This window comes from Bos indicus x Bos taurus, chromosome 26 (genome assembly GCF_003369695.1).
Source record: "Bos indicus x Bos taurus breed Angus x Brahman F1 hybrid chromosome 26, Bos_hybrid_MaternalHap_v2.0, whole genome shotgun sequence".
NCBI lineage: Eukaryota > Metazoa > Chordata > Mammalia > Artiodactyla > Bovidae > Bos > Bos indicus x Bos taurus.
In genome coordinates this window covers 40,722,869-40,749,082 of record NC_040101.1, presented here as the reverse complement: position 1 = coordinate 40,749,082, position 26,214 = coordinate 40,722,869, and the positions used below count along the sequence as shown (strand labels likewise).

At 42.4% G+C, this 26,214-nt stretch overlaps 1 protein-coding gene across 4 annotated transcripts in view; it reads left to right on the top strand.

Moving 5' to 3' along the window:
- The window catches only part of STAMBPL1 (STAM binding protein like 1), a 53,137-nt gene that overhangs the window by 7,662 nt on the left and 19,261 nt on the right, over window positions 1-26,214 (top strand). For 3 of the 4 annotated variants that reach the window (XM_027528901.1, XM_027528900.1, XM_027528902.1), the window contains exon 2: window positions 23,166-23,248. In XM_027528901.1, the coding sequence (XP_027384702.1) occupies window positions 23,219-23,248 (30 nt within the window). In that variant the 5' untranslated portion in view covers window positions 23,166-23,218. Of the gene's footprint in view, window positions 1-23,164; window positions 23,249-26,214 lie in introns of those variants that run through there. The other variant, XM_027528903.1, reaches the window with a different exon arrangement.

Here is a 26,214-nt window from a genome sequence, read left to right as displayed (position 1 = left end):
GAGGTACACTCTAAGGCACCTCTGAGGGTGGGTCTCTGGGGGAGTATTACATTTCAGACTTGAATGGCTAGGCCAATAATCAACTGTGCACCTTTTCATTAAAAGCAGAAAGAAAACTGTAATCACTAATGGCCATCTTGGTTAACTTCTGCTCATCTAAGGACCCTGTAATTTTATTTAACCTGTTGCTGGAGCCTTGTCTTTTAACTCTGGGAGCATGAATTTCAGCCACTGGGAAGAAATATGGGGAGGCCTTCATGCCTGTGGGTTCCTGCTTCAGTCATCTGATGGGTTGACTCCAATTTTTTTTTCCGATCTGTTTTGTCCTTGAAAGATTGGCTTTTAAGTCGTTCCATAGGTAAATTTTCTTTAATGGGAAGAACAATTGGAAGTGGTGAATGGAATGAGGTTAGAAAAGAGAAACCTGGAATAAATCCTTCATACATTCCTGTTTTTGTAAAAATGGGGCAGAGAAACTGCTTACTGAACCATTATACCTCTTTAAGGGGGAAAAAAAATGAAAATCATTTGGAGTCAGTAGTGGGCGTGGAACTTTTTTGTCCAAATGTTGAAAAGTTCAAGAAATTCAAATATGGCTTTGAAAGAAATGTAAATGACATTCTTAGGAGATCAAGGTTCTTTTTCTTTCCTCAGAGTGTTAGTGAAAGTGTTAGTCACTCAGTTGTGTCCGACTCTTTGTGACCCCATGGACTGTAGCCCACCAGGCTCCTCTGTCCATGGAATTCTCCAAGCAAGAATACTGGAGTGGGTAGCCATTTCTTTCTCCAGGGGATCTTCCCGACCCAGGGATCGAACCCAAGTCTCCTGCATTGCCAGCAGATTCTTTACCATCTGAGCCACAAGGGAAGCCCTTTCTTTTGGTCAAGTGTAATATTATTGAAAGACTTAGAAAAGTCACTAAGGCAGTGCATCTCAAACTGTCTCAAAAAACCAGAATGACTTCCATGTCACCCCTATAAGTTTTAAAAAAATTTTTGTTTTATTTTTTGGCCATGTAGTATGTGGGATCTTAGTTCCCCAACTAGGAACGGAACCTGTGCCCCTACATTTCATAGCCCCTGGACCACCAGAGAAGTCCTCCCATAGGTTATTTATTATTCAGTAAGTCTAGACTGGGCCCGGGAGACTTCTTTTAACGACCTTTTCAGAGAATTCTGATGCAGGTGGTCCATAAACCATACTTAGAGGAAAACCTATTTAGAAGCTAAATTTAATTTCATATTCAGATTTGTGCTTCTGTTTTTAAGTTTTATGCATTTATTCCTCTGACTTTCATATACATTTTTATGGAATAACATGTGTCAATGCTGCCTTGGGGTTTTTATAATGGCACCCAATACTGTGTTTTATTTCCTTATTACTACCTATTTTTAAATAGATGAAATCAGAAAACCACAGAGTTGGTGGGAAGTTTTAGAAAGGATGTCGAACCTTCTGAATGGCGGATGTTGGGGTAGGACAGGGAGGGTTTGATCAAAAAGAGAAGTAGAGGAAGCCATATATTATGAAGCAGTGGAAAACAAAGTCAATAGTGCACAGCACCGAGGGCTGGCAAGAGTGTTTGGACCTCTTCTGGTAGGCAGTAGGTTGCCAGTTGCTTTTTTGAGCAGGGGACTAACCTGACGCAAACAAGCCTTACTCTTGGGCAAGGGACACCTGATACCTGGTCCAGAAGAGAGGATTCATGAAGGGCAGAAGGGAGCAGGTGAGCACTTAGGCCTTGATTTTAGCAGGACTGACTGAAAGGTTCATGAAGCAGAATTGTCCCAAGCTGTTTTCCTTAAGGCCTTTGGCCAGTAAATTGCTGTCTCCAGCAGCCGCAGTGGTGGTGACACAGTGTTAGAGTCCACCTGCCAACAGAGGAGACGCGGGTCTGATTCCTGGGTCAGGAAGATCCCCTGGAGAAGGAAATGGCAACCCACTCCAGTATTCTTGCCCGGAAAATTCCATGGACAGAGGAACCTGGTGGGCTACAGTCCATGGGGTTCACAAAAGACTCAAAGGTGACTTTACTAAACAACAGGCAGCTAGCTGCATGTTATGGTGTAACATCAAGGTCACCCAGCCCAGCCGTCAGGACATATAGTCTCTCTCAGCTTTGAGAGCCCTTGAATAACTATATATTTCAACTAGTATCACTGCCATACCATGGTTGGGCATGAGTCTCACATTAGACCAGGGAAATAGACTCAGGGAATAATTGGTCAGAACCCATACATCTAGAAACTGGCAGGGCTGTACTAAAACTCTGGAGCTACCTACTTATGATGTATAGGCTCTTTTTTAAAAAAAGTATTATTTGATTATAAAGTGATACATATCTGTAACAAATTATGTTGAAAGTGAAAGTGTTAGTCTCTCAACTGTGTCCGACTCTTTTCGACCCCCTGTACTTTAGCTCACCAGGCTCCTCTGTCCATGGAATTCTCCAGGCAAGAATACTGGAACAGGTCACCATTCCCTTCTCCAAGGTATCTTCTCAACCCAGGGATCGAACCAAGGTCTCCCATATTGCAGGCAGATTCTTTACCATCTGAGTCACCAGCTGAAAACAGTCCAGTGTATGTTGTTCAACTTTTTTCTTGCAAACACCAACATACATTAAATACATATGTATTAGGAATACAAGATGGGAGTTGTGTTATTTTATAACTTGCTTTTTTTTCACTTGATGCTGTAACTCGGACAACTTCCTGGTTCAGAGCATACAGATGTAAGTCTTTTCTGATGGCTTCATTTACTATAGAAATTTTTTTTTCAAATAACCTGCATATTTCCATTTCCTCCTACATATTTCAGTTTCCAGAATTGTAATATGTTTAAGCTATTCTGCATTGATCTAGAGCAAATGTGTATTTGAGTGTGTGTGTGTGTGTATGTGTGTGTGTTATTAGTGTATTATTGGGCAGGACAGTCTATGGGAAAAACTTGGAATTGCTGGGTCAACAGAAACATGTACTATTTTTTAAATAGCCAATTTTTCTTCCAGTCTTCAATATTAAGTATGATGGATCATGTAAAGTTTATCAAATAAATGAAAATACCATTTCAAATTCATAGTTTCATAATTACTAGTGAAATTAACATCTTTCACATGTTGCTTAGCCATTCATAGTTCTCTTATGACTTGTTCATTTGCCTGTTTTTATTCAACTTTTTATCTCTTTCTTACTGTTACCCAAATATGCCTTATAGTTTAGACGTAGCTGGTATTATATATATTGCATGTCATGCAAACTTTTTTTCCTTTTGTTGTCCTTTGTTGAAGGAATTGTTAAAGTACTAGCTGAACATTTTACAAATATTTAATTTTAAGTAATTTCAGACTTACAGAAAACTGCAAAAATAGTACACAGAGTTTCTGTGTATCCTTTACCCATTTCCCCCAAATTTTAACACCTCATTAATCATGGTAGTTATCAAAATAGGATACTAACATTGTTACAGTACTATAATGTCTAGTCTACAGATGTTATTCCCGTTTCACCAGTGTCCTCCTGGTCCAGAGTCCCATCCAGGATCACACATGGCATTTTGCTGTCACGTCTTCTTAGTCCCTTTTGGTCAGAAATGGGAATCCCTCAGCCTTTGTCTGTCTTTCATCATCTTGACACGTTTTCGGAACACTGGCCAGTTGTTTTGTAGAAAATCCCTCAATATAGGTTTGTCTTATATTTCTTCATGAGTGTATGACTAAGAGTGTGGCTTAGTCTGGAAACAGCCAAAAATATCTGCCTGAGGAAGAGATGCTTAACTAACCCTGGAAGGATACAGAGGAAGTAAACGTGTAAAATGGAGGGTACAGAGAAGGCTGGTGGTTTGGCAGCTGGATCAGGCCCAGCTCTGTGGGAGCTTTTAAAGATACGTGATGTTGACAGTGATGGGAAGCTGTTAAAGGGTTTTAAGGGAAGAAATGACAATATTTGAATGGCATGCCGGTTGTATGTAGAATTAAACAAAGAGGGACGTGATGGAAACAAATAGACCAATTAGAAGGCTATTCTAGTGATGCAGACATAATAAAAAGTGACACAGATTAGGCTCCTCTGAAGAAAGATGGTGAGAAAATGCAGATTTGAGAGTTATCTTGGAGGGTGACTCAGTAGATATGAGCGATAGAATGGATGTGGATTGAGGGAGGAAGGAGATGTATGGCAACTATTTCCAGGTTTTCCCGGGTTTGTGTAACTGATTGGATGTTGATGGCATTCACTGAAATACAGGAGAAATCTCTTCTGAAGTCAGATGCTTCACCATCTCTGCTCCCCTTACATGCCAACATTCACAGTATCTTTGCCTGCTTGTGCTCCTGCATCCCAGTCTGTCCACTTCACTTCCAAGCTCTATGTATTTTCCCCTCAGAATCTCTCCCAATAGCTATTTATCCTGCTACATTCTTTTTACCACTCTCAGTCCAGTCCTGCGGTACCTCAAACACAGCTGCATCCTTGCCTCCTTTCTGAATTGCCAGTATCTTTTTTTCTATGTAAGTTTACCCATCATTCACAGACTCTGTTTTTTTCAGCTTCATTGAGGTTTTATTAACAGTGTTAGGTGCTCAGTCATGTCCAACTCTTTGCATCCACATGGACTGAAGCCTGTCAGGGACCTCTGTCCATGGAATTCTCCAGGCAAGAATACTGGAGGGGGTAGCCATTCCCTTCTCCAAGCGATCTTCCCAACCCAGGGATGGAACCCAGGTGTCCTGCATTGCAGGCAGATTCTTTACCACCTGAGCCACTAGAGATTACTTCATTTGAATAAATAATGTACTATGTGTCTAGTTTGGGCGGATCACTTTATTGAGCAGAGTTGAGGATTAGACAAGAAGCTAAGCAAAACTGAAGAGATTCAGGGTCAGGTTGCCTCATGATAAAAAGAAACTGTCCTTGTCATACTCCTTACATAAAAATAAATTGCACACAGATCAAAGGTATTCATTAAAAAATAACTAACCATAAAATTACTAGGAGAAAAAGATTGGTAGACATATTTAAAATTTTTATCATTAGTGAGTTTGAAGACCCTCTAAAGAATGATGTATAACGCAGATATCATCAAGGAAAAATAGATCGATTAGGCTAAAACTTTAAAAATTTGGTACAAAAATTAAACAATCTTCAACAAAAACTCCAACTAAACTAATAAATATAGAATAATGATATAGAAGGACAGAAATATAAAATTCACCATTTTCAAACTCTACAGAAATAACTGCTTCAGAAATGAATCATCTTTGAACGCTGAAATGAATAGGCAAAAGTATATTTGCATTTCTCAAAGTAACTCGCTATAAGATACTTTGTAATTGTAAGAGGAAAACTAGTGTCTTTACAGGGAAGAAACCTGGCAGATGTAACTTAGGTGATCGAATTTGACATCGGGTAACAAGGCAAATCGGTGTCTTCCTGAAGTACTGAGAAGAATACGTCACCACTTCTGAGGTATTTTTGCCCCCAAAATGCATAACTACCTGTTGTATTTTGTATTTGTAGCACTTACCACAGTTTTAATGATTTATTTGTGCAGATGGTTAATATCTTAGCATCTCTCTGCTCAACTTCCTGCCTCTAGCAGAATATAAGTTTCATAAGATGAATAGTGTCTGAATCTTTTCTCACTAGCTCCTAGCATGAAGTAGGAGCTTTATAAATAATGTTGAATCAGTCAATGAATGAATTTACTTAGAGGTAATACTGTACAAAAAAGATCTTCACGACCCAGATAATCATGATGGTGTGATCACTCACCTAGAGCCAGACATCCTGGAATGTGAAGTCAAGTGGGCCTTAGAAAGCATCACTACGAACAAAGCTAGTGGAGGTGATGGAATTCCAGTTGAGCTATTTCAAATCCTGAAAGATGATGCTGTGAAAGTGCTGCACTCAATATGCCAGCAAATTTGGAAAACTCAGCAGTGGCCACAGGACTGGAAAAGGTCAGTTTTCATTCCAATTCCAAAGAAAGGCAATGCCAAGGAATGCTCATACTACTGCACAATTGCATTCATCTCACATGCTAGTAAAGTAATGCTCAAAATTCTCCAAGCCAAGCTTTAGCAATACGTGAACGATGAACTTCCAGATGTTCAAGCTGGTTTTAGAAAAGGCAGAGGAACCAGTGATCAAATTGCCAACATCCGCTGGATCATGGAAAAAGCAAGAGAGTTCCAGAAAAGCATCTATTTCTGCTTTATTGACTATGCCAAAGCCTTTGACTGTGTGGATCACAATAAACTGTGGAAAATTCTGAGAGAGATGGGAATACCAGACCACCTGACCTGCCTCTTGAGAAACGTGTATGCAGGTCAGGAAGCAACAGTTAGAACTGGACATGGAACAACAGACTTGTTCCAAATAGGAAAAGGAGTAGGTCAAGGCTGTATATTGTCACCCTGCTCATTTAACTTCTGTGCAGAGTACATCATGAGAAACGCTGGGCTGGAAGAAGCACAGGCTGGAATCAAGATTGCCAGGAGAAATATCAGTAACTTCAGATATGCAGATGACACCACTCTTATGGCAGAAAGTGAAGAGGAACTCAAAAGCCTCTTGATGAAAGTGAAAGAGGAGAGCAAAAAAGTTGGCTTAAAGCTCAACATTCAGAAAACAAAGATCATGGCATCTTGTCCCATCACTTCATGGCGAATAGATGGGGAAACAGTGTCAGACTTTATTTTGGGGGGCTCTAAAATCACTGCTGATGGTGATTGCAGCCATGAAATTAAAAGACACTTACTTCGTGGAAGGAAAGTTATGACCAACCTAGATAGCATATTCAAAAGCAGAGACATTACTTTGCCAGCAAAGGTCCATCTAGTCAAGGCTATGGTTTTTCCAGTAGTCATGTATGGATGTGAGAGTTGAACTGTGAAGAAAGCTGAGCACCAAAGAATTGATGCTTTTGAACTGTGGTGTTGGAGAAGACTCTTTTGAGAGTCCCTTGGACTGCAAGGAGGTCCAACCAGTCCATTCTAAAGATCAGTCCTGGATGTTCTTTGGAAGGACTGTTGCTAAAGCTGAAACTCCAATACTTTGGCCACCTCATGCAAAGAGTTGACTCATTGGAAAAGACTCTGATGCTGGGAGGGATTGGGGGCAGGAGGAGAAGGGGACGACAGAGGATGAGATGGCTGGATGGCATCACCAACTTGATGGGCATGAATTTGAGTGAACTCTGGGAGTTGGTGATGGACGGGGAGGCCTGGAGTGCTGAAATTCATGGGGTCGCAAAGAGTCGGACACGACTGAGCGACTGAACTGAATTGAACTGAATGCTTGTGGGAAAGAGGTAGTTAACCTTGGAACTGTTGAGTTCTCACTCAATCCCAGTTGGATGCCATGGTGAAAGTGGCTGGAGTGAAGACACAGTGCTCAGACTAAGCCTTAATTGAAGCCTTGAAAGAAACATGGAATAATTAAGAGAAAAGACTTAACATAAAGTGTGTTAAAAGAAAAAGCTAGCTTAAAATTCAACATTCGAAAAACTAAGATCATGGCATCCGGTCCCGTCACTTCATGGCAAATAGATGGGGAAACAATGGAAACAGTGACAGACTTTATTTTCTTGGGCTCCAAAATCACTGTGGATGGTGACTGCAGCCATGAAATTAAAAGACACTTGCTCCTTGAAAGAAAAGCAATGACACACCTAGACAGCATATTAAAAAGCAGAGACATAACTTTGCCTACCAAAGTCCATATAGTCAAAGCTATTGTTTTTCCAGTAGTCATGTACAGATGTGAGAGCTGGACAGTAAAAAAAGGCTGAATGCTAAAGAATTGATGCTTTGAAACTGTGGTGCTGGAGAAGACTCTTGAGAGTCCCTTGGCCTGCAAGGAGGTTAAACCAGTCCGTCCTAAAGGAAATCAGTCCTGAGTATTCATTGGAAGGACTGATGCTGAAGCTGAAGCTCCAGTACTTTGGCCACCTGATGGGAAGAGCTGACTCATTAGAAAAGACCCTGATGCTGGGAAAGATTGAAGGCAAGGGGAGAAGGGGGCGATAGAGGATGAGCCAGTGGGATGGCATCACCGACTCAATGGACATGAGTTTGAGCAAGCTCCGGAGATGGTGAAGGACAGGAAACCTGGCGTTCTGCAGTCTATGAGGTCGCAAAGAGTCAGACACGACTGAGTGACTGAACAACAAAGGTGAGGGAGGTGGGAGGAGAAAGGAACTACCTCTACTTCATTTAAAATGAGGCAGGAGTTTGTTCTAGAGTAGGTACTGTTCAGCTGATCAAGGCCAGGCATTTAGAGGTTATTGGTAACTGTCTTAGAGAACTTTTTCCTAATGCACTGAGCCTTAGGTTTCAATGAACATAAAGATCTTCTGGGGCGCTTGATAAAAATAGAGATCTGTGGGGCACCCTTCCCAGAAATTCTGACTCGGTGAGGCATAGAAATCTGTTTCTTGTTAACAACCACCCTCCTCCTCTACTGAGTAATTATGCTGCAGGTGGCCCAGGAACCACACTCAGAGGAAACTACATCAGAGTGGAGGGATGTCAGCTGCAGGGAAGGAAAATAGGAAGTGAGTGGGGTGTGCAAAGAGAAACAGTGGGCTGGACTGCCACTTGCTAGTGATTTTGGCAATACATAGGGGCTCCCCTGGGAGAAGACGACGGCACCCCACTCCAGTATTCTTGCCTGGGAAATCCCAGGGACGGAGGAGCCTGGTGGGCTGCAGTCCGTGGGGTCGCACAGAGTCGGACACGACTGAGCGACTTCACTTTCAGTTTCCACTTTCATGCATTGGAGAAGGCAATGGCACCCCACTCCAGTACTCTTGCCTGGGAAATCCCATGGACGGAGGAGCCTGGTGGGCTGCAGTCCGTGGGGTCGCACAGAGTCGGACATGACTGAAGCGACTTCACTTTCCACTTTCATGCATTGGAGAAGGAAATGGCAGCCCACTCCCGTGTTCTTGCCTGGAGAATCCCAGGGACAGCGGAGCCTGGTGGGCTGCCGTCTCTGGGGTCGCACAGAGTCGGACACGACTGAAGCGACTTAGCAGCAGCAGCAGCAGGGGCTTCCTTGGTGGTTCAGCCGGTAAAGGATCCACCTGCAATGCAGGAGACATAGGAGATGATTCCCTGGAGGAGGAAATGGCATCTCACTCCACTGTTCTTGCCTGAAACGTCCCATGGACAGAGGACCTTGATGGGCTTTAGTCCATAGGGTCACAAAGGGTCGGACACGACTGAACGACTAAGGACACAATTGGCAGTATAGGGAATTTTTTGAGCATTTAAAAGTAATCTGCCAGGGAAACTTTTGGAGGGACACAGCCTGTTTGGATTTTGTCCACTGCATTGAAGAGATTGTCTAGTTCAAAACCAGAAATGTGACTGCAGCTGTCTACTGAAATATGTTGAACAGTTAGAATATTTCCTGTGGTTGAGGAACCCTGGAGAAGCGGTGGATGAGAGGTATTCTAGGAGAGGTTTTGCTTTTGAAAATAGTGCTGGATTAAATTCATCTCGTTCATGTACTGCCCTTAGAAAATACATGAAAATTAAATAAAATTGATTAATAATGCCCAAGGACTGACCTCATCTCTGGGCTTCAGGCATCTGGCAGGCAAAGAAAATGATATTTAGCAATTTTATTTCTGATTCATTATGCTTTATTGAATTAGATAAATTCTGGATGGTATTTTCTTAAAAGCAAATTACAATAAAAGGGAAGTATGTTCAAGTGGATATTAGAGTTTGGTGGTTTATGGGCAGCTTATCTTTAGAATGCATAATTTCTAGGAAATTTTAGTATTTTAACAGCAAGATAACACAATTAGGCTCTTGTGAATTTATGGTGACAAATTAGCTGCATTTCTTCCCAGCACTTCAAATTCATTTTCCAAATGTTTTATGAAGTTTTTATTGTTTTATGAAAATATTAATTGAATCATCTCATTTAAAAATACAACAGAATCATGAATTAGTACATTTATGAGCATATGAAATGCCTTTTGAGTATCACAATTTATTTTATTTTTGTATTGAAGTATAGTTGATTTACAATATCATCTTAGTTTCAGATGTACAGAAAACCAATTCATTTATACATATGTATTTTTTCTAATTCTCATCCATTATAAGTTATGTGACATTGATGTACTTGTTATTTATCTATTTTATATATAGTATTGTATATCTGTTAATTCCCTGCTCCTAATTTATCCCTACCTCCATTTCCCCTTTGGGAAGTTTGTGTTCTATCTCTGAGTCTGTTCTGTTTTGTAAATAAGTTCATTTGTATTACTGTTTAGATTCCACGTATAACTGATATCATATAATACGGCTTTTTCACTCAGTGGGATAATCTCTAGGTTCATCCATGTTGCTACAGAGGCAGTTATTTCATTCTTTCTTATGGCCAAGTAATTTGAATACCACAACTTAGAATTTATATTAAAAACCAGCAAATATTTTAAGTTGAACTCTCTTGGTTAGATAATTATGCATTGAATTTCTTTTCTTTTAATGTTTATTTTTATTTATTTACTTATTTTTGGCTGTGCTGGGTCTTCATTGCTTTGAAGGCTCTTCTCTAGTTGCAGCCCGTGGGGGCCACTCTTTCATTTTGGTGCCCAGGCTTCTCTTGCTGCGGAGCACAGGCTCTACGCTGTGCAGACTTCAGCAGTTGCAGCTCCTGGGCTCTAGAGCACAGGCTGTAGTTTGTGGCACGCAGGCTCAGTTTCCCCACGGCACATAGGATCTTCCCAGACCAGGGATCAAACCCATGTCTTCTACATTGGCAGGCCAGTTCTTTACTGCTGAGCCACCAGGGAAGCCCTACATTGAATTTCTTAACTACGTATTCCAGGTGTTCAGTCCACAGACATTGAATCATCCTGCCTAAGAAACAAGTGGAGGGAATGGATGCCCTTTTACTTTCTGGCAGCAAAAAGACTATGAATCAGATACTAGTAATGCCAAACTGAAGTCTCGTTTCTGCAATAAAGGCTACTGCTCTTATCCGAAGGCCAAGAATTTGACCTTCCCATGATTTCATCATTAACTATTAAATATGAATTGCCAGTATCACTGTGTGACTAATGGTAGGAACTCTGGGATCTTACACACCTAGTTTTAAGTCTTTGCTTCACCACTTAGTTGTACTTCCCTGGTGGCTCAGATGGTAAAGCGTCTGTCTACAATGCAGGATACCTGGATTCGATCCCTGGGTTGGGAAGATCCCCTGGAGAAGGAAATGGCAATCCACTCCAGTACTATTGCCTGGAAAATCCCATGGACAGAGGAGCCTGGTAGGCTACAGTCCATGGGGTCGCAGAGAGTCGGACACGACTGAGCGACTTCACTTTCACTTCACCACTTAGTTCACTTGCTTACCTATTCTAGGCTCTAGTTTTCTACCCTTTAAAATGGAGATGATGATCATTATCAGTTGTTGAGTGCTTCCTGCCACCAAGCCTCCTGCCACGTTGGTTTCACAAGCATTTTCTCACTTTACCTTCTCAACAGCTCTTTCCTTCCTTACTGTTATCAGTCCCACTTTGACATTTGGGTAGCTGTGACCCCGCAGTTAGTGATTGGAATTGGAATTTGAACTCCTGTGGTTGACCCTGGAGGTTGGATATCAAATGTCTAGACTCAACTGCCTCCTGTTTGATAAAGCTATTGTGAGGACTGAGCTCACGGGGGTTAGTACATGATTTCAGTTAACCAGAGAAGGAAAGCTTTCGGTTAGTTGTGTGTGTGTTAGTCGCTCAGTCGTGTCTGACTCTTTGCGAACCCATGGACTGTAGTCTGCCAGGCTCCCCTGTCCATGAGATTTCCTAGGCAAGAGTACTGAAGTGGGTTGCCATTTCCTTCTCCAGCAGATCTTCCCACCCAGGGATCAAACCTAGGTCTCCTGCATTGTAGATAGATTCTTTACCATCTGAGTCACCAGAGAAGCCCTATGTATTATTATTGTGATAGCTTTTGCTGAATTAAAGGTGATATACATAGTCTTACCTCACCTTCACAGAACTCAGCTTGCTCTTATCTAGAAGGAAGTGGAGGGGGAAAAAAGGTAAGAAAGATGATTTTTGAGCAACCAAATTATAAATCATGTAGCAGTCATCGTAATCAGCATATAGTTTAATCACAGGAGACTATACAGGAGATCCCTTCAGACCTGTGTCCAGTTCAGCTTTGGTTTTACGAATAAGCTTAAATTACAGTGATTGAGCTAGGCTAAAAGGAGAGAAAGACTGAAGTCAGAGCGGTTTGGTGAAGTAATTTTTCTAAGTGATTTTCTAGATGAAAGCAAGTTAGAAATAGAGGGAAACATTGCTATTAGCAGGTACATTGAAATAAGACTGAGTCACCAAGAAAGAGTGTATAATGAATTGTGTGTGTGTGTTTAGTTGCTCAGTCATGTCCACCTCTTTGCAATCCTATGGACTATAGTCCGCAGACTCCTCTGTCCATGGAATTTTTCAGGCAAGAATACTGGAACTGGTTGCTATTTCCTACTCCAGGAGATCCTCCCAACCCAGGGATCTCTTGGGTCTCCTGCGTTGGCAGGTGAATTCTTTACCACTATTTATATTTTAATCAAAGAAAAATATAATACTATCTTAGAAATATTTACTTTGACAGTTCAATCTCACAAAATTCTCCTCCTTCTTTGTCTTACTGATATTCAGAATCACCACTTTGACCCCTGGATTCACATAGGTAAATACCAGTACTTCCCTATATTGCCAGAGTAACCCTGTATCAATTAGGTGGCAGATTATGGAATCCTAAGAGTGCCTTAGACAATGGTACTTGTCTTACACAATAACAGTTCAGAGGAGAGTGGTTTCAAGATAACTTCAGCAGCTCAGCAGTATCTGCAAGGAGCCAGGCTCCCTCCACCCTCCACCTCTGCCATCCTCCGCACACCAGCTGCCTCTTAGGCTTGACCCATCTGGGTTGCAAGAGGGCTGCTGCATTTCAAGTTTTACATGAAGACACATGTCCAGCTGATGAAAAGGCACATGTTCTGCAGTCTGTTTGTATTGAGATGAAAGTCTCTCAGAGTCCTCCCAACAAATTGCTTCCTTCTTGTCTCTTTGTCCAAGATTTGGTCAACTGTCAACTAGTCAAGTCCTGAGTGCCACAGAGTCTGGAAAAGTGAGTATCTCTAGTGAGATTGGACCCTGCTGGCAGGAAGAATGGTGGGGGTTGGAGGAGTGGGCGGCTGTTGGATAGACAACTGACAGTGTCTGGCAAAAAGCTAACTGCAATGAAGCAAGTAGTTAGATATTAGTCATTTCTGATATCTATAATAAAAGTCTGTGTCACTTTACTTTCCTAACCATTTGTTGTGAAAAGGGGCTGATTTTTTTTTATCTTCCTACTGCAAGCCAGGAACTATAATAGAATTTTGTTTGTGTGTTTCTTTAAATAAATTTCCATTCCAGTTCTTCTGGAAAGCTGTTATTTCTCTCCATTTAATAGATGAAGATAAAGTGCACAAAAAAGTTAAATAAGACACCATAGCACTCCTGTCTCACAAGTGGTAGATGCTTGAATCTCCTACAGGTATATGCCCCCAAAGCCTGAACTGTTGGGTTAAGACTATGCAACGACTTCTTCCTGGTGTCAGAACGAAAACTGTACTGCACTATGAGAAATAATTCTTTTATGGCCCAAAGTGCGACTTGATTGCACTCAGAGTGGCCTAGATTTACCTCACAGTAATTTAAAACATATGTTGGGTGTGGTGATTTATTTAATAATCTTTCCTGAAGCGACTGCATTCCTGCCGATTGATCTAAACTACACTGCCGAGGTGTGTTTCCCTTTGGATATCCTTCTGAGGATGGGCTTCCCTGGTGGCTCACATGGTAGAGTCCGCCTGAAATGCAGGAGACCTGGGTTTGATCTCTGGGTTGGGGGACGGCTATCCACTCCAGTATTCTTGTCTGGAGAATTCCTTGGACAGAGGAGCCTGGCAGGCTACAGTCCACAGGGTTGCAAAGAGTCAGACATGGCTGAGTGACTAACACAACATCCTCCTAGGGATAGGAGACAAACACCTGATCCCCAATGAGTACTCGCATATAGTACTTAACAAGCATATTAAAAAATCAACAAAAGCTAGTTCTCATATTTGGATCAAATTTCACATTTATCTTACCAATATTTTAATACAAATAAGATATCCTCTGAGTCATGGCATATTTCTGATCTACAAATATTACATAGAAATAACTTTCAAGTATAAAAAAATAATCTTGGGTTTTAATGTCTGAATCCTTCCAAATAGCAAGAATGGGCTTAGGTCATTTTTTCTTTTTTCCTGAAGCAGGTCCCAATCTGTAAATGTGTGACTCAGGAGCTCCATCTTTCTGCATCTGTCATTAAAGGCATGGGAGTGACCCTTTGCTTCCTTTTATCTAAATCAGATTAGGTCACTGCAGCCCACGGCCTGGGTTATGATCATTTCCTTTATCTCCAGCTGTAAACTTCACCCTTTTCTTCCTGGAAAACATGAACTATAACCCAGTGGGGAGAAGAAAGACTGCTGGATTGACCAATTAGAAATGAGAGTCCAGGACATGCGTGAGGTGTTCTGGCCTCTCTCACCTGCCAGCAGCCTATACCTGCTTATCCAGTTCTATACAGCAGTCAGTCTGAAAGGAGTGCCAGGGAGCCAATGACATGTTTGTGCCAAGGTCTCTCTGCTGTCGTGTGTGCCCCGTCGCTAAGGAGACTGTTCACTGCCTGGTTGGTCTGTATTCTATACTTTGTATTCTGGAAAGTCTGGTTCTGTGTGTGCAAGGAAGTTAGGATTCTGAGCTTACACACACACACAGTAAGAAAAAGAAGGAAAATTAAGGGAATTAAAAATTAAGGCTCAAAAGAAACACTGTGTTAACCGGTCGGACATTTTCCTCTTATTCTTGGCATTACTTGCTCCTGGCTATAAAGTACAAGATCGTAGAGCTGCTTCCACATTTCCTTGGGGGCAGTTGAGACACATAGCCATCCAGATGGGACCCTGAACCCAGAAGGATCCTGGTGTTGGGTGTAATAAATACCTTGAGGACATAGAGAGTAAAAGTCAAAGCTATATCAGTTTGGAGAGGGTCGTGCCCCTTCCCAGGCCACTCTTGGCTGAGATTTGATTTTTGCCCCACCTCCTCTGGGCACAGTCAGGAATTGCTCAGATGGTTCTTGGAGCTACTTGTTAGCTGTTCCATGGATGCCGAGGTTGGTCTCCGTGTGCTCATTGTAAATATATGGTCCCGATACTCCTTCTGTGCCTGATTCCCCCACAGTGTTGTATGTGAGGATGAACAGAGAGAGGACTCTTTACACTTTAAAAGGTCCATTCAAAGAGGAAATATGTTGTGTCTTTAGAACCTACAGTCCAGAGATAAAGGCAAGAAAACAGGAGCTCTGAAACAAAAAGAACTTTCAAGAGGTATCTTACAGGCTAAATGTATCACAAGGCTGTAGTTTAGATGTTATCAAGCTTCAGGATGGAGAAGGCAATGGCACCCCACTCCAGTACTTTTGCCTAGAAAATCCCATGAACGGAGGAGCCTGGTAGGCTGCAGTCCATGGGGTCGCTAGAGTCGGATACAACTGAGCGACTTCACTTTCACTTTTCACTTTCATGCATTGGAGAAGGAAATGGCAACCCACTCCAGTGTTCTTGCCTGGAGAATCCCAGGGACGGGGGAGCTTGGTGGGCTGCCGTCTATGGGGTCGCATAGAGTCGGACACGACTGAAGCGACTTAGCAGCAGCAGCAGCAAGCTTCGGGAATATGGGCTCTTCTGGGAGCAGAGAGTAGGGAGCAGGTTGGGACTAAATCAGGCATTCCTGATGGATGTTTTTGATTAGTTGTAGACCACTCTGAGGGTTTCCCTAGTAGCTCAGCTGGTAGAGAGTCCACCTGCAGTGTAGGAGACTCTGGTTCAATTCCTGGGTCAGGAAGATCCCCTGGAGAAGGGATAGGCTACCCAAGCCAGTATTCTTGGGCTTCCGCGGTGGCTCAGATGGTAAAGAATCTGCCTGCAATGTGGGAGACCTGGTTCGATCCCTGGGTCAAGAAGGGTATAGAGGAGGGAATGGCAACCCACTCCAGTATTCTTGCCTGGAGAATCCCCATGGACAGAGGAGCCTGGTGGCTACAGTCCATGGGGTCACAAAGGGTCAGACACAGCTGAGCGACTAAGTACAGCATGGCACAGACCACTCTGAATTGACGGAGTGGTGAGGAGCCCAGTTGTGAATGAGAGAAGTGAGCCTGGGAGGGTCCAATGAGGATGACTAGCAAGTAGATACTGAAGTTGGGACTCACACCCAAGCTGAAGCCAAAGGCTGTCTTTGCACTATGTGTTCCTGGAGCCTCCACTTAAAAAAAAAAAATTTAGGCTGTGCTGAGTCTTAGTTACAGAACCATCCTAGTTCCTCACCCAGGGATCTAACCGAGGCCCCCTGCATTGGGAGTGCACTGGACCGCCAGGAAGTCCCAGAGCCTCCACTTTGAAAAGGGACTTTGTATTTTATTTGGGTATGATGTCGAGTCCTTTCCCTGTGCCTTTGGCATCCTCTGGGGTGTCCTGTTTCTGTGTATTTCTGATCCTCCAAATGCAAGGTTTATCTTATCTCTGGCACTCGAGGTCACCTTCAGTCTGCCCTCCCATGATAAGTGCTGAAGTGTGAGAATCTGGAGAAGACAGCATTTCCAGCATCATGCCAACTCTCCTGTCACTGATGTTACATGGATTACTTCCTTCCTTCAAGGACCATTTGCTTCTTATTACGGCACTTAAGTTGTCTTTCCTTCTGCTGGAAACGGAGGAAATACTAGACATCATATTGGCTTGATCCACTGCAGTCAGCAAGGCGCCACCACGTCTTCCCTCCCTTGCTGCCCACAGTCCGTTTTCAATAGCACACCCACAGTCACTTTTTAAATTATACCGCCATGGATGTCCCTCATTTGCCCATAGCCCTAAATAGTTCCCCATTTAACTCTGAGTAAAAGTGAAAGTCTGTTTGGTGACCTTGTGGTGACCTCTTACTTTCCTTACCTCTCTTGTTTCATGTCCCACCACTCTCCTCTCCGTTCACCCCGCTCCTCTTGCTTTTTGTCAAACACACAAAAAGACGCATTGCCACTTTAGGGCATCTGCACTGGCTCTTTCCTAATCCTCATCTCCTTCAAGCCCCTGCATCTTTTTGGCTTCAAAGTGGGGTGTGTGTGTGTGTGCGTGCCTGCTCAGTCGTGTCCAACTCTTTGTAACCCCATGGACTGTAGCCCACCAGCCTCCTCTGTCCATGGAATTCTCCAGGCAAGCATACAGGAGTGGGTTGTCACTTCCTTCTCCAGGGGATCTTCCCAACTCATGGATCAAACCCACGTCTCCTGTATCTCCTGCATTGGTAGGTGGGTTCTCTACCACTGAGCCACCTGGGAAACCCTTGAAAGTGATACCTATCTTGAAAATGCCATTTATTACCTGCTGCCTGACAGATGCCCTCTGCAGCATTCCTGATTTCTTACTTTTTTTTCAATAATACGTATTACCTTCCAGCTTCTATACAGTTTATTTATTGAACAGGTTTATTCTCTGTATGTTTGCTCCACAAGAGCAGAAATCTTTGCCAGTTTTGTTCACTGATGGCCTCCACATACCTAGAATAATGCCTGGCACGTTCTAGGTGTTCAGTCCATGTTTGTTGAATGAATATAGGATTGAATTAATAAATTGACTATTAAGACAATTAAATGAGCCACCTGTAAGTTCTTAAAGGCTGGTTAGCACCTTTGGAAGATACATTTTAACACAGATCTACAGCCAAATATTTAGTAAGCTTTTGTTATTTTCCAGGGAATGTGATGGGAAGTGTACTGTATACTTTAAGGGAATTACATTTTCATTTGTTCAACAAATTGTATGTGGAGGGTGGGCGGGGGCGCTTCCCAGGTGGCTTAGTGGATAAAGAACCCACCTGCAATGCAGGAGATGCAGATTCAATATCTGGGTGGGGAAGATTTCCCTGTAGGAGGGCTTGACAACCCATTCCAGTAATCTTGCCCGGAAAATCCAATGGACAGAGGAGCCTGGCAGGCTATAGTTCATGGGGTCCCAAAGAGTTGGACATGACTGAAGCAACTGAGCATGCATGCGTGTGTGTGTGTGCGTGTGTGTGTGTGTATTTATGTATGTGTATTTATGTGAGTGTATATATAGACCTTATTATGTAGGAAGCACTGTTAGAAACTTAGGATAGAAGACAAATAATAACAAGTGTTCCAAGTATCAGGCTCAGTGGAGCCAGATTCTCTGATTTTTTTTTTTAAGAGAAGCTTTAATCTGAATTTTTATATGAAATCTCTCAGTTTTTAAATGTTGATAACTAAATTAGAATTTCTAAACTTACTGTGACAACAAAATTAAATATTTATCACCACCATATGTTGCCTTTGGGCTTTGCTTATAATATCTGCTAGTTTGAAGGATAACATGGTATCAACTCAGAAGCAGTCTGAAACTTGTAGATGATAAGTGGATCTTAGAGGATGGACAGGATTTAGGTGTGCTGTGGGGATGAAAGAGGGAAGGAGTGGTTTTTTGTGGCTTCTGGTACCTGAAGCAAAGGTGTGGAGGCAGGACAGGCAGAGTGCTGCCACCAGGGTTGCGGAAGGGTGATGGAGAAGGTATATTCTTAGCAGTCATGGCAGTCGTCTCCCTTGGGTTATACTGAACTACCCTCTTAGGTTAAACTTACCGCATTTGTCAGTATACAGATCTAAACAAAGTATTAGGTAAGACAGAAACTTACCTTTGTCATAATGGTCTGAGTGTAAGCAAACTAGAGTGCTCCTTTTCTCGATTCGCTAAGGCTCATTCTCATAAGCCAAAGATGGCTCAGCTGCAGGTTAGCATTCCAGCCGATGGGAAGGGAAGAGTAGGATGGGTGAAGGCCATGACCCTTTCTTTAAAGGCAGGGTCCAGACTTTGATCACAGTACTTGTGTTCACACCCCGTTGGCCAGAACTTGGTAACATGGCCACATCTGATTCCAAGAAAGCCAAGAAGTGTAGGTTTTTACCCCGGTGGCTATAAAAAAGTTACATTTTTATAGTAGAAAAAGAGAATGGGTATTGCTGATTATATAGCCATCCGTCACATTTGCTCCTGTGGGTATTGGGTTCTCTGAGGTAAGGTATCTCTTATTATATCCTCAATTTTCTAATTATTTTAGTAAGACTTCAGTGGTACAAATGGAAGGTGATCCTTTTTAAAAAAATTCTATTTATTTATTTGTTTTTGGCTGTGCTGGGTCTTTGTTGCTGCACGGGGTTTTCTCTAGTTGCGGCAAGCAGGGGCTGCTCTCCAGTTCTCATGAGTAGGCTTCTCATTGCAGTGGCTTCTCTTGTTGCAGAGCACGGGCTTTAGGGTGCTAGGGCTTCAGTGGTTGCAGCCCATGGGCTCAGTCATCGCAGCTCCCAGACTCTAGAGCACAGGCTCAATAGTTGTGGTGCAGGGGCTCAGTCGCTTCACTGTAGGCGGACTCTTCCAGGACCAGGGATCAAACCTGTCTTCAACATTGGCAGGCAGATTCTCTACCACTGAGCCACCAAGGAAGCCCCGGAAGGCGATCCTTGACAATAAGTTTTTCATCTTTTAGTTTCTTATAGGCCTCTGTATTTCTGGTTAAATCAAAGTAGCTTATCAAAGTAGCTTGGTGAGGTTTGTTTTTTGTTTGTTTGTTTCTTTATTTGCATAAAAGGTCTAGAGCAGCTGGTTTTCAATTTTTTTTGTTGTTGTCTTGGGACCCTTTTGTACTCTTAAAAATTACTAAGAACCCTTAAAAGATTTGTTTCTGTGGAGTAGAGTTAAAGAGAGGTTTAACTATTGGTTTTCATCTATAGCAACTCAATAAATTCTGGTGTTTAAGATATATTTAATTAAACAGTTTATACATCTAGAAGCTCATTATGGAAAGCTTTGATTTCTGTGCACGCTTATCATTGCTTTTGGCCACCCAGCCCTGCATCTACCTTTTCTCACTTGGCAGGTCCTACTTTGCCTCCTATGGAAGAGTAAAGATATTTGCACTTTCAACCACTTTTGCAGCCTGGCTGCAGGCATGTGACCGAGGTTCTGCCGGTCAGACGCACTTCCATCTCATATTTTGAAATAGAAACCAGTGACATGAGAATGTGTGTGGCAGCTCCCCAGGTGGTTTCCAGGACAGCAGCTGCTGTTGGCAGTGGAAGCTGCTGGCTGCCCTACCCGTCAGCGACAAGCAGCAGGCCACAGCTGCTGTGTGACTTGGGGTGATGTTCCCAGATATGTAGCCTCCAAGCCCAGTTTCTCCGGCCCTCTTGGAAACTTGTGATCCTTCCATTATCATTCTGTGGGTTCTTTGCTTGAAACTGAGAATCCTGCTTGATCCATTCTCAGATGCAGTGTCTTTCAAAGCATAGCTTGGAAGTCTCATGAAGCAGAATTACCTGGACCACATCCTAACAATCCGTGCCTGTCGGTGGACTTGAAACTAATGGATCCAGAATCTTTTTGAGTTCCAGGAACCTGAATTTCATTTATTTTATTTTTTCTTCTTTGGCCATGCCAAAGATGCTTCCCTAGTGGATCAGATGGTGAAGAGTCTGCCTGCAGTGCAGGAGACCCAGGTTTGATCCCTGAGTTGGGAAGATCCCCTGGAGAAGGAAATGGCAACCCACTTCAGTATTCTTGCCTGGAAAATCCCATGGATGGAGGAGCCTGGTGGGCTACAGCCATAGGGTCACAGAGAGTCGGAGACAACTGAGCGGCTAACACTTTCTTTGTTTGCCCATGCCACCTGGCATGTGGGATCTCAGTTCCCTGACCAAGGATCAAACCCACCCCCATCCCCACTACATTGGAGCACAGAGTCTTAACCACGGGACCACCAGGGAAGTCCCAGCAACCTGCATTTTAAACATCTCAGGTTTATATGATTTTAGAACTGCTCTCCTAATGTTTCCAACTTTTTAAATTATTTGTGCTATGTTTAAAGATCTGAGTAAGCCCTCAAAGAATTCACTTTCTGTTTTTAGGAGACTCTAATCAATGAGTGACTAGTATCTCCTGTCCTCTTCTCTCTCCAGCCAGCCTCAAATTCTCCCTAAGCCTCTTTGTTCTGTCTCTTCAACTCTTGTAATGTCTTTATTTTTCCTGGCTTATTCTCCCTGCTGCTGCTAAGTCACTTCAATCGTGTCGGTTGTGCGACCCCATAGACGGCAGCCCACCAGGCTCCCCTGTCCCTGGGATTCTCCAGGCAATAACACTGGAGTGGGTTGCCATTTCCTTCTCCAGTTCGTGAAAGTGAAAAGTGAAAGGGAAGTCGCTTAGTTGTGTCTGACTCTTAGCGACCTCGTGGACTGCAGCCTACCAGGCTCCTCCGTCCATGGCATTTTCCAGGCAATAGTACTGGAGTGGGGTGCCATTATAATTCCCCCAGTGGGATTGCCTATATTCAGTGGTCCCAGGATTGATTTGGATTTTAAAACTATACGATGACTGGGGCTTCCTGCAGGTCATTTCTTTCTTGGGCATTTCTGCAGCCTGCTGGTCCACAGCTTGATGTTTACTGCAGGGATCGCTGGAGAGGATGAAGGTGAGAGATCGGAACATACTGAGTGACTTTCCTTGGAAAGCTTTTCATTCATGGATTCAAGCCAGAAAATAGCACAAAAGGATTGAATAATGTACCTCTGAAGTTTCTAGTATCACAGAAGGTTATAACTTGAAAGACGCTTAGCTCCCTTATTTCATGAATGAGGAACTGAGGAGAGGTTATGTGTCCAACATCACATAATTGATTAGTGGAGTTTAAAAGCCAAAATAAATTTAGAAGTGGGAAGTGATAATGCAGTGCTTGATCTAAAGTAGCATACAAGGGAAAGAGACTAGCATTTATTGAATGAGTATTTGAACTTGGGTACATTCACCTAACATCTTGAAGTCTCAGCTTTCTCGACTGCAAAATCAAGATTCTAATAAGAGCAAACATTGATATGAAATTGACTGTGTGCTGGGAACTGTTCTAAGCACTTTATATGCTAGGTCATTTAATCCTTACCACGTGGACATGACTCAGGTACTATTATTTTTTCCCTTTATTCAGATGTACAGAAAGCTATATATTTACCTGCAGTCACCCTGATGAAATATTCTGTTTTCTATTGCTGCATTACAAATCACCCCAAGCTTCATGTGTTAAGACAACATACATTTATTATCTCACAGTTTCATGGGGTCGGGAGCCTAGGCAGCCCAGGCATAACTAGGTCCACTGCTCGAGGCCTCACAAGGCAGCAAGGAGGTGTTGACCAAGGTTAGGATCAGATCTGAGGCTTGAGGTCGTATTCTAAGTGCACGTCATTCTTGGCAGCATCATCTCCCTGTAGCTATGGAACTCATGATGACTGAGTCTTCAAGGTCAGCAGAAGAATATCTTTTTCTTTGAAAGGTCTCCCACTCTGGATAATCTCCCTTCTGGATAAAAACTTAACGTCAAATGTTTAGGGGCCTTAATATATCTGCAAAACTCTGTTCATCTTTGCCATATGACAGGATGTAAACATGGGAGTAATGTCCCATCACCTATGCCATGTTTTGCTGAGGTTAAAAGCTGGTTACAGGTCTTCTCTACACTCACGGGGAGATGATTATATAAACCTGAGCATCCCAAGGTGTATCACAGCACCATCTTAGAATTCCACCCACCATAAGCCAGGAAGACTTAGATTAAGCCCAGACTGGATCCAGGTCTAAGAGTCCATGCTCTCAGTCACAATGACCTTCTTTCTCCTTCTGAAGCAAGTAAACCCACTTTATAACCTTGCATGGTGTTCTAAGAAAGATAACACCCAGCAGATTCTTACTGGGTACTAGGCAATAATTAAATCTCTTCATACCTCCTCTTTTCAAAGTCTGCTTCAAGAAACCTTATAACCACCTGCAGTTTTGTATGTTCAGAAAGAAATTTCCAGTAGTCTATGATTATATAACTTATTGCAATTGGTTCATATTTTTTCTCAGGCAGAAATAACCCTGGGTTTTGGGATACGAGACCTGAGTTCTCAAGAAATAACCCTAGCTCTGCTTTTTTTGCCTTTGAAACAGATGAAGTGATTGAGAAGAAACAGTGAACATCGTCATCTTGTAGACAGGACAACATGGATCAGCCATTAACTGTGAACTCCCTGGTAGGTGGCACCAACTGATACTTTACACGTGGTTCGAAAACCCAGAAAGAAGAACAGAAACATGCCAGATGTGAAATGAGTCACGATTACTTCAAGAAGTTAAACACTTGCTGTTTTCATCCATCTGTGTGGTCCTCTCCTTTGAGGAAGTGACTAATAAAACCATCTTTGCTAGAATTAAAAATAATTCTTTTTTTTTCCATGAAAGTATGAAATTTTAATTCTCTGGTTTGGTTCCAGGAGTGTAGTTCTTTAGCACGACACCAGAGAGAATTTCAGAGATGACATTGTAACAGGTACTTCGACTGTTCTGTGCCTCCGTGTGTCACAGATGAAAAATTAGAGGTTTACCTTGTGTGGTAATAGCTAAGGAAACATTGTATGTTTAACACTGAGATGTGGCTTTGGGATCCTTGTGTAAATGTGTAAATACCTGAAACACTTGCCCTTTTCATCTTTTCTCCTTACAGCCAACATAGTACACACCTTCTTGAACTACATCTTAGGAGAAATAATGTGCTAGAGAGGAAATAACAGGGGCCTAGGGGTCCCATGGGTTTATTATGTGTCCCAGATCAGTCTCTGAATGTGAATATAGCGACATTATATAATCTCCATGGCCCAGTTCTGTACTTTGTGCCTTACGACTTTTGGAAACCAGTTTTAATGTTACGAGCCTATCACTGGGGCTTGATAAACAAAGGTTGTCATTACCATCCACCTTCTCCTGATGACGTTCCCAAACCCACTCACTAACCTTGTCGCCCTGGGGGCAGCAGTAGACTGAATACCCTCTACACACAAAGCTTAGCACCAGAACACAAACACGGGCCCATTGCTTGCTCTGCAACAGGGTAGTGTTCTCTCTCTGTGGAAAAAGTCCTCCAAAGTTGCTCAGTTGCTTTTGTGAGTATGTTTGAGGAGCAGAAAGTTGTAGACACTTTTCATTTTCTGACACTGTATTGTCAAGACTGCCTCATTTCCACCTCTGCAGAAGGAGACATTTTCCTGGAGTTCCTCGTGTGTTTTTCTAGAACATTATGTGCAAATAATTAAAATTTTAGTGGACATGTCGATGTAAAAAATGAACACTAAGGCTTTGTCATCTGGAAAATTTTATTTACATCCAAGCAGTTCATATTCAAATGAAAAATTATAGATTGATGGAGAGTTTAGGCTCTTTCCCAGTTTATTTCTGAAATCAGTTTTAAACTTAAGTAGAGTAGCACCATTCCCATAGATGGAAAATAAATATTTTTTTCTTCAGGTAAAAAGATAGTCTAATTATAATCACATTGTTCCCTTTCTGTCTTCCTCCTTTATTTGATATATTTATTGGTTATCATTTGTGTTACAGGGAATATACTATATTCCAGAGCACAAAGATGAGTATAAAATGATTCCTTTCCTTCAAGGAGCTTATAAGGAGTCAAAAATACTTGTAAACAAATAATCATAACTCAGCATAGACTGCATAGTAAAAAAATGGAGAAGTTACTTTTGTGCATGCAGGAGGCTGAAGTCTGCCCTAATTTTCCTAGATTTTTTTTCTAATGTCACTGAAGCATTAATCTGTGGTCATATAACAGCATTCTTGGAACACAGTCAGGATTATTTGGTTACATGGGGTTTATGCCGTTTCCTCACCAGCAGAGCTGAGAAGCTGCTGCAGAGACTCTGTCCCACAGAGCCTAAGAGATGTGCTATAGGGCCTTTAACAGGAAAAAAAGATTGTTGACTTTTTCACCTTTCAGAAGTACTGACTTTTTATTGAATAATTATCCTGAATTTATATGTTCTGTGTTTTTCCAAATGTGTATGTGTTTTTATTAATAAAACACAAATGTATTAATATCACAGATCCTTTTTCAGTAATTATTATCATTATTTTCTTAGTCAGGGATGAATTAACAGTAGAATTATGTTGGGGGGGGCTGAGGGGGAGTGGGACGGCAGGAAGGTGGCGTGTCCATATGCTGAAAAAGGCTTCTCTTAAGACTTATTGGTGGGGTTTTATTCACTTGGTAAAGATTTAAAGAGGCCCTGAAAGCTCATTAAACCAGGAAATATCAATAACCTCAGATATGCAGATGACACCACCCTTATGGCAGAAGGTGAAGAGGAACTAAAAAGCCTCTTGATGAAGGTGAAAGTGGAGAGTGAAAAAGTTGGCTTAAAGCTCAACATTCAGAAAACAAAGATCATGGTATCTGGTCCCATCACTTCATGGGAAATAGATGGGGAAACAGTGGAAACAGTGTCAGACTTTATTTTTCTGGGCTTCAAAATCACTGCAGATGGTGACTGCAGCCATGAAATTAAAAGACGCTTGCTCCTTGGAAGGAAAGTTATGACCAACCTAGATAGCATATTCAAAAGCAGAGACATTACTTTGCCAACAAAGGTCCATCTAGTCAGGGCTATGGTTTTTCCATTGGTCATGTATGGATGTGAGAGTTGGACTGTGAAGAAAGCTGAGCACCGAAGAATTGATGCTTTTGAACTGTGGTGTTGGAGAAGACTCTTGAGAGTCCCTTGGACTGCAAGGAGATCCAACCAGTCCATTCTAAAGGAGATCAGCCCTGGGATTTCTTTGGAAGGACTGATGCTAAAGCTGAAACTCCAGTACTTTGGCCACCTCATGCGAAGAGTTGACTCATTGGAAAAGACTCTGATGCTGGGAGGGATTAAGGGCAAGAGGAGAAGGGGATGACAGAGGATAAGATGGCTGGATGGCATCACTGACTCGATGGATGTGAGTCTCAGTGAACTCCGGGAGTTGGTGATGGACAGGGAGGCCTGGTGTGCTGCGATTCATGGGGTCGCAAAGAGTCGGACACGACTGAGCGACTGATCTGATCTGATCTGATCTGATTTTGGAATAGAATTGAATACATACAGTAACTTCGGATCCAAAACATGTCTTGGAGACCCTTCGAGTATAATGATATGATGCCTACCCTGGC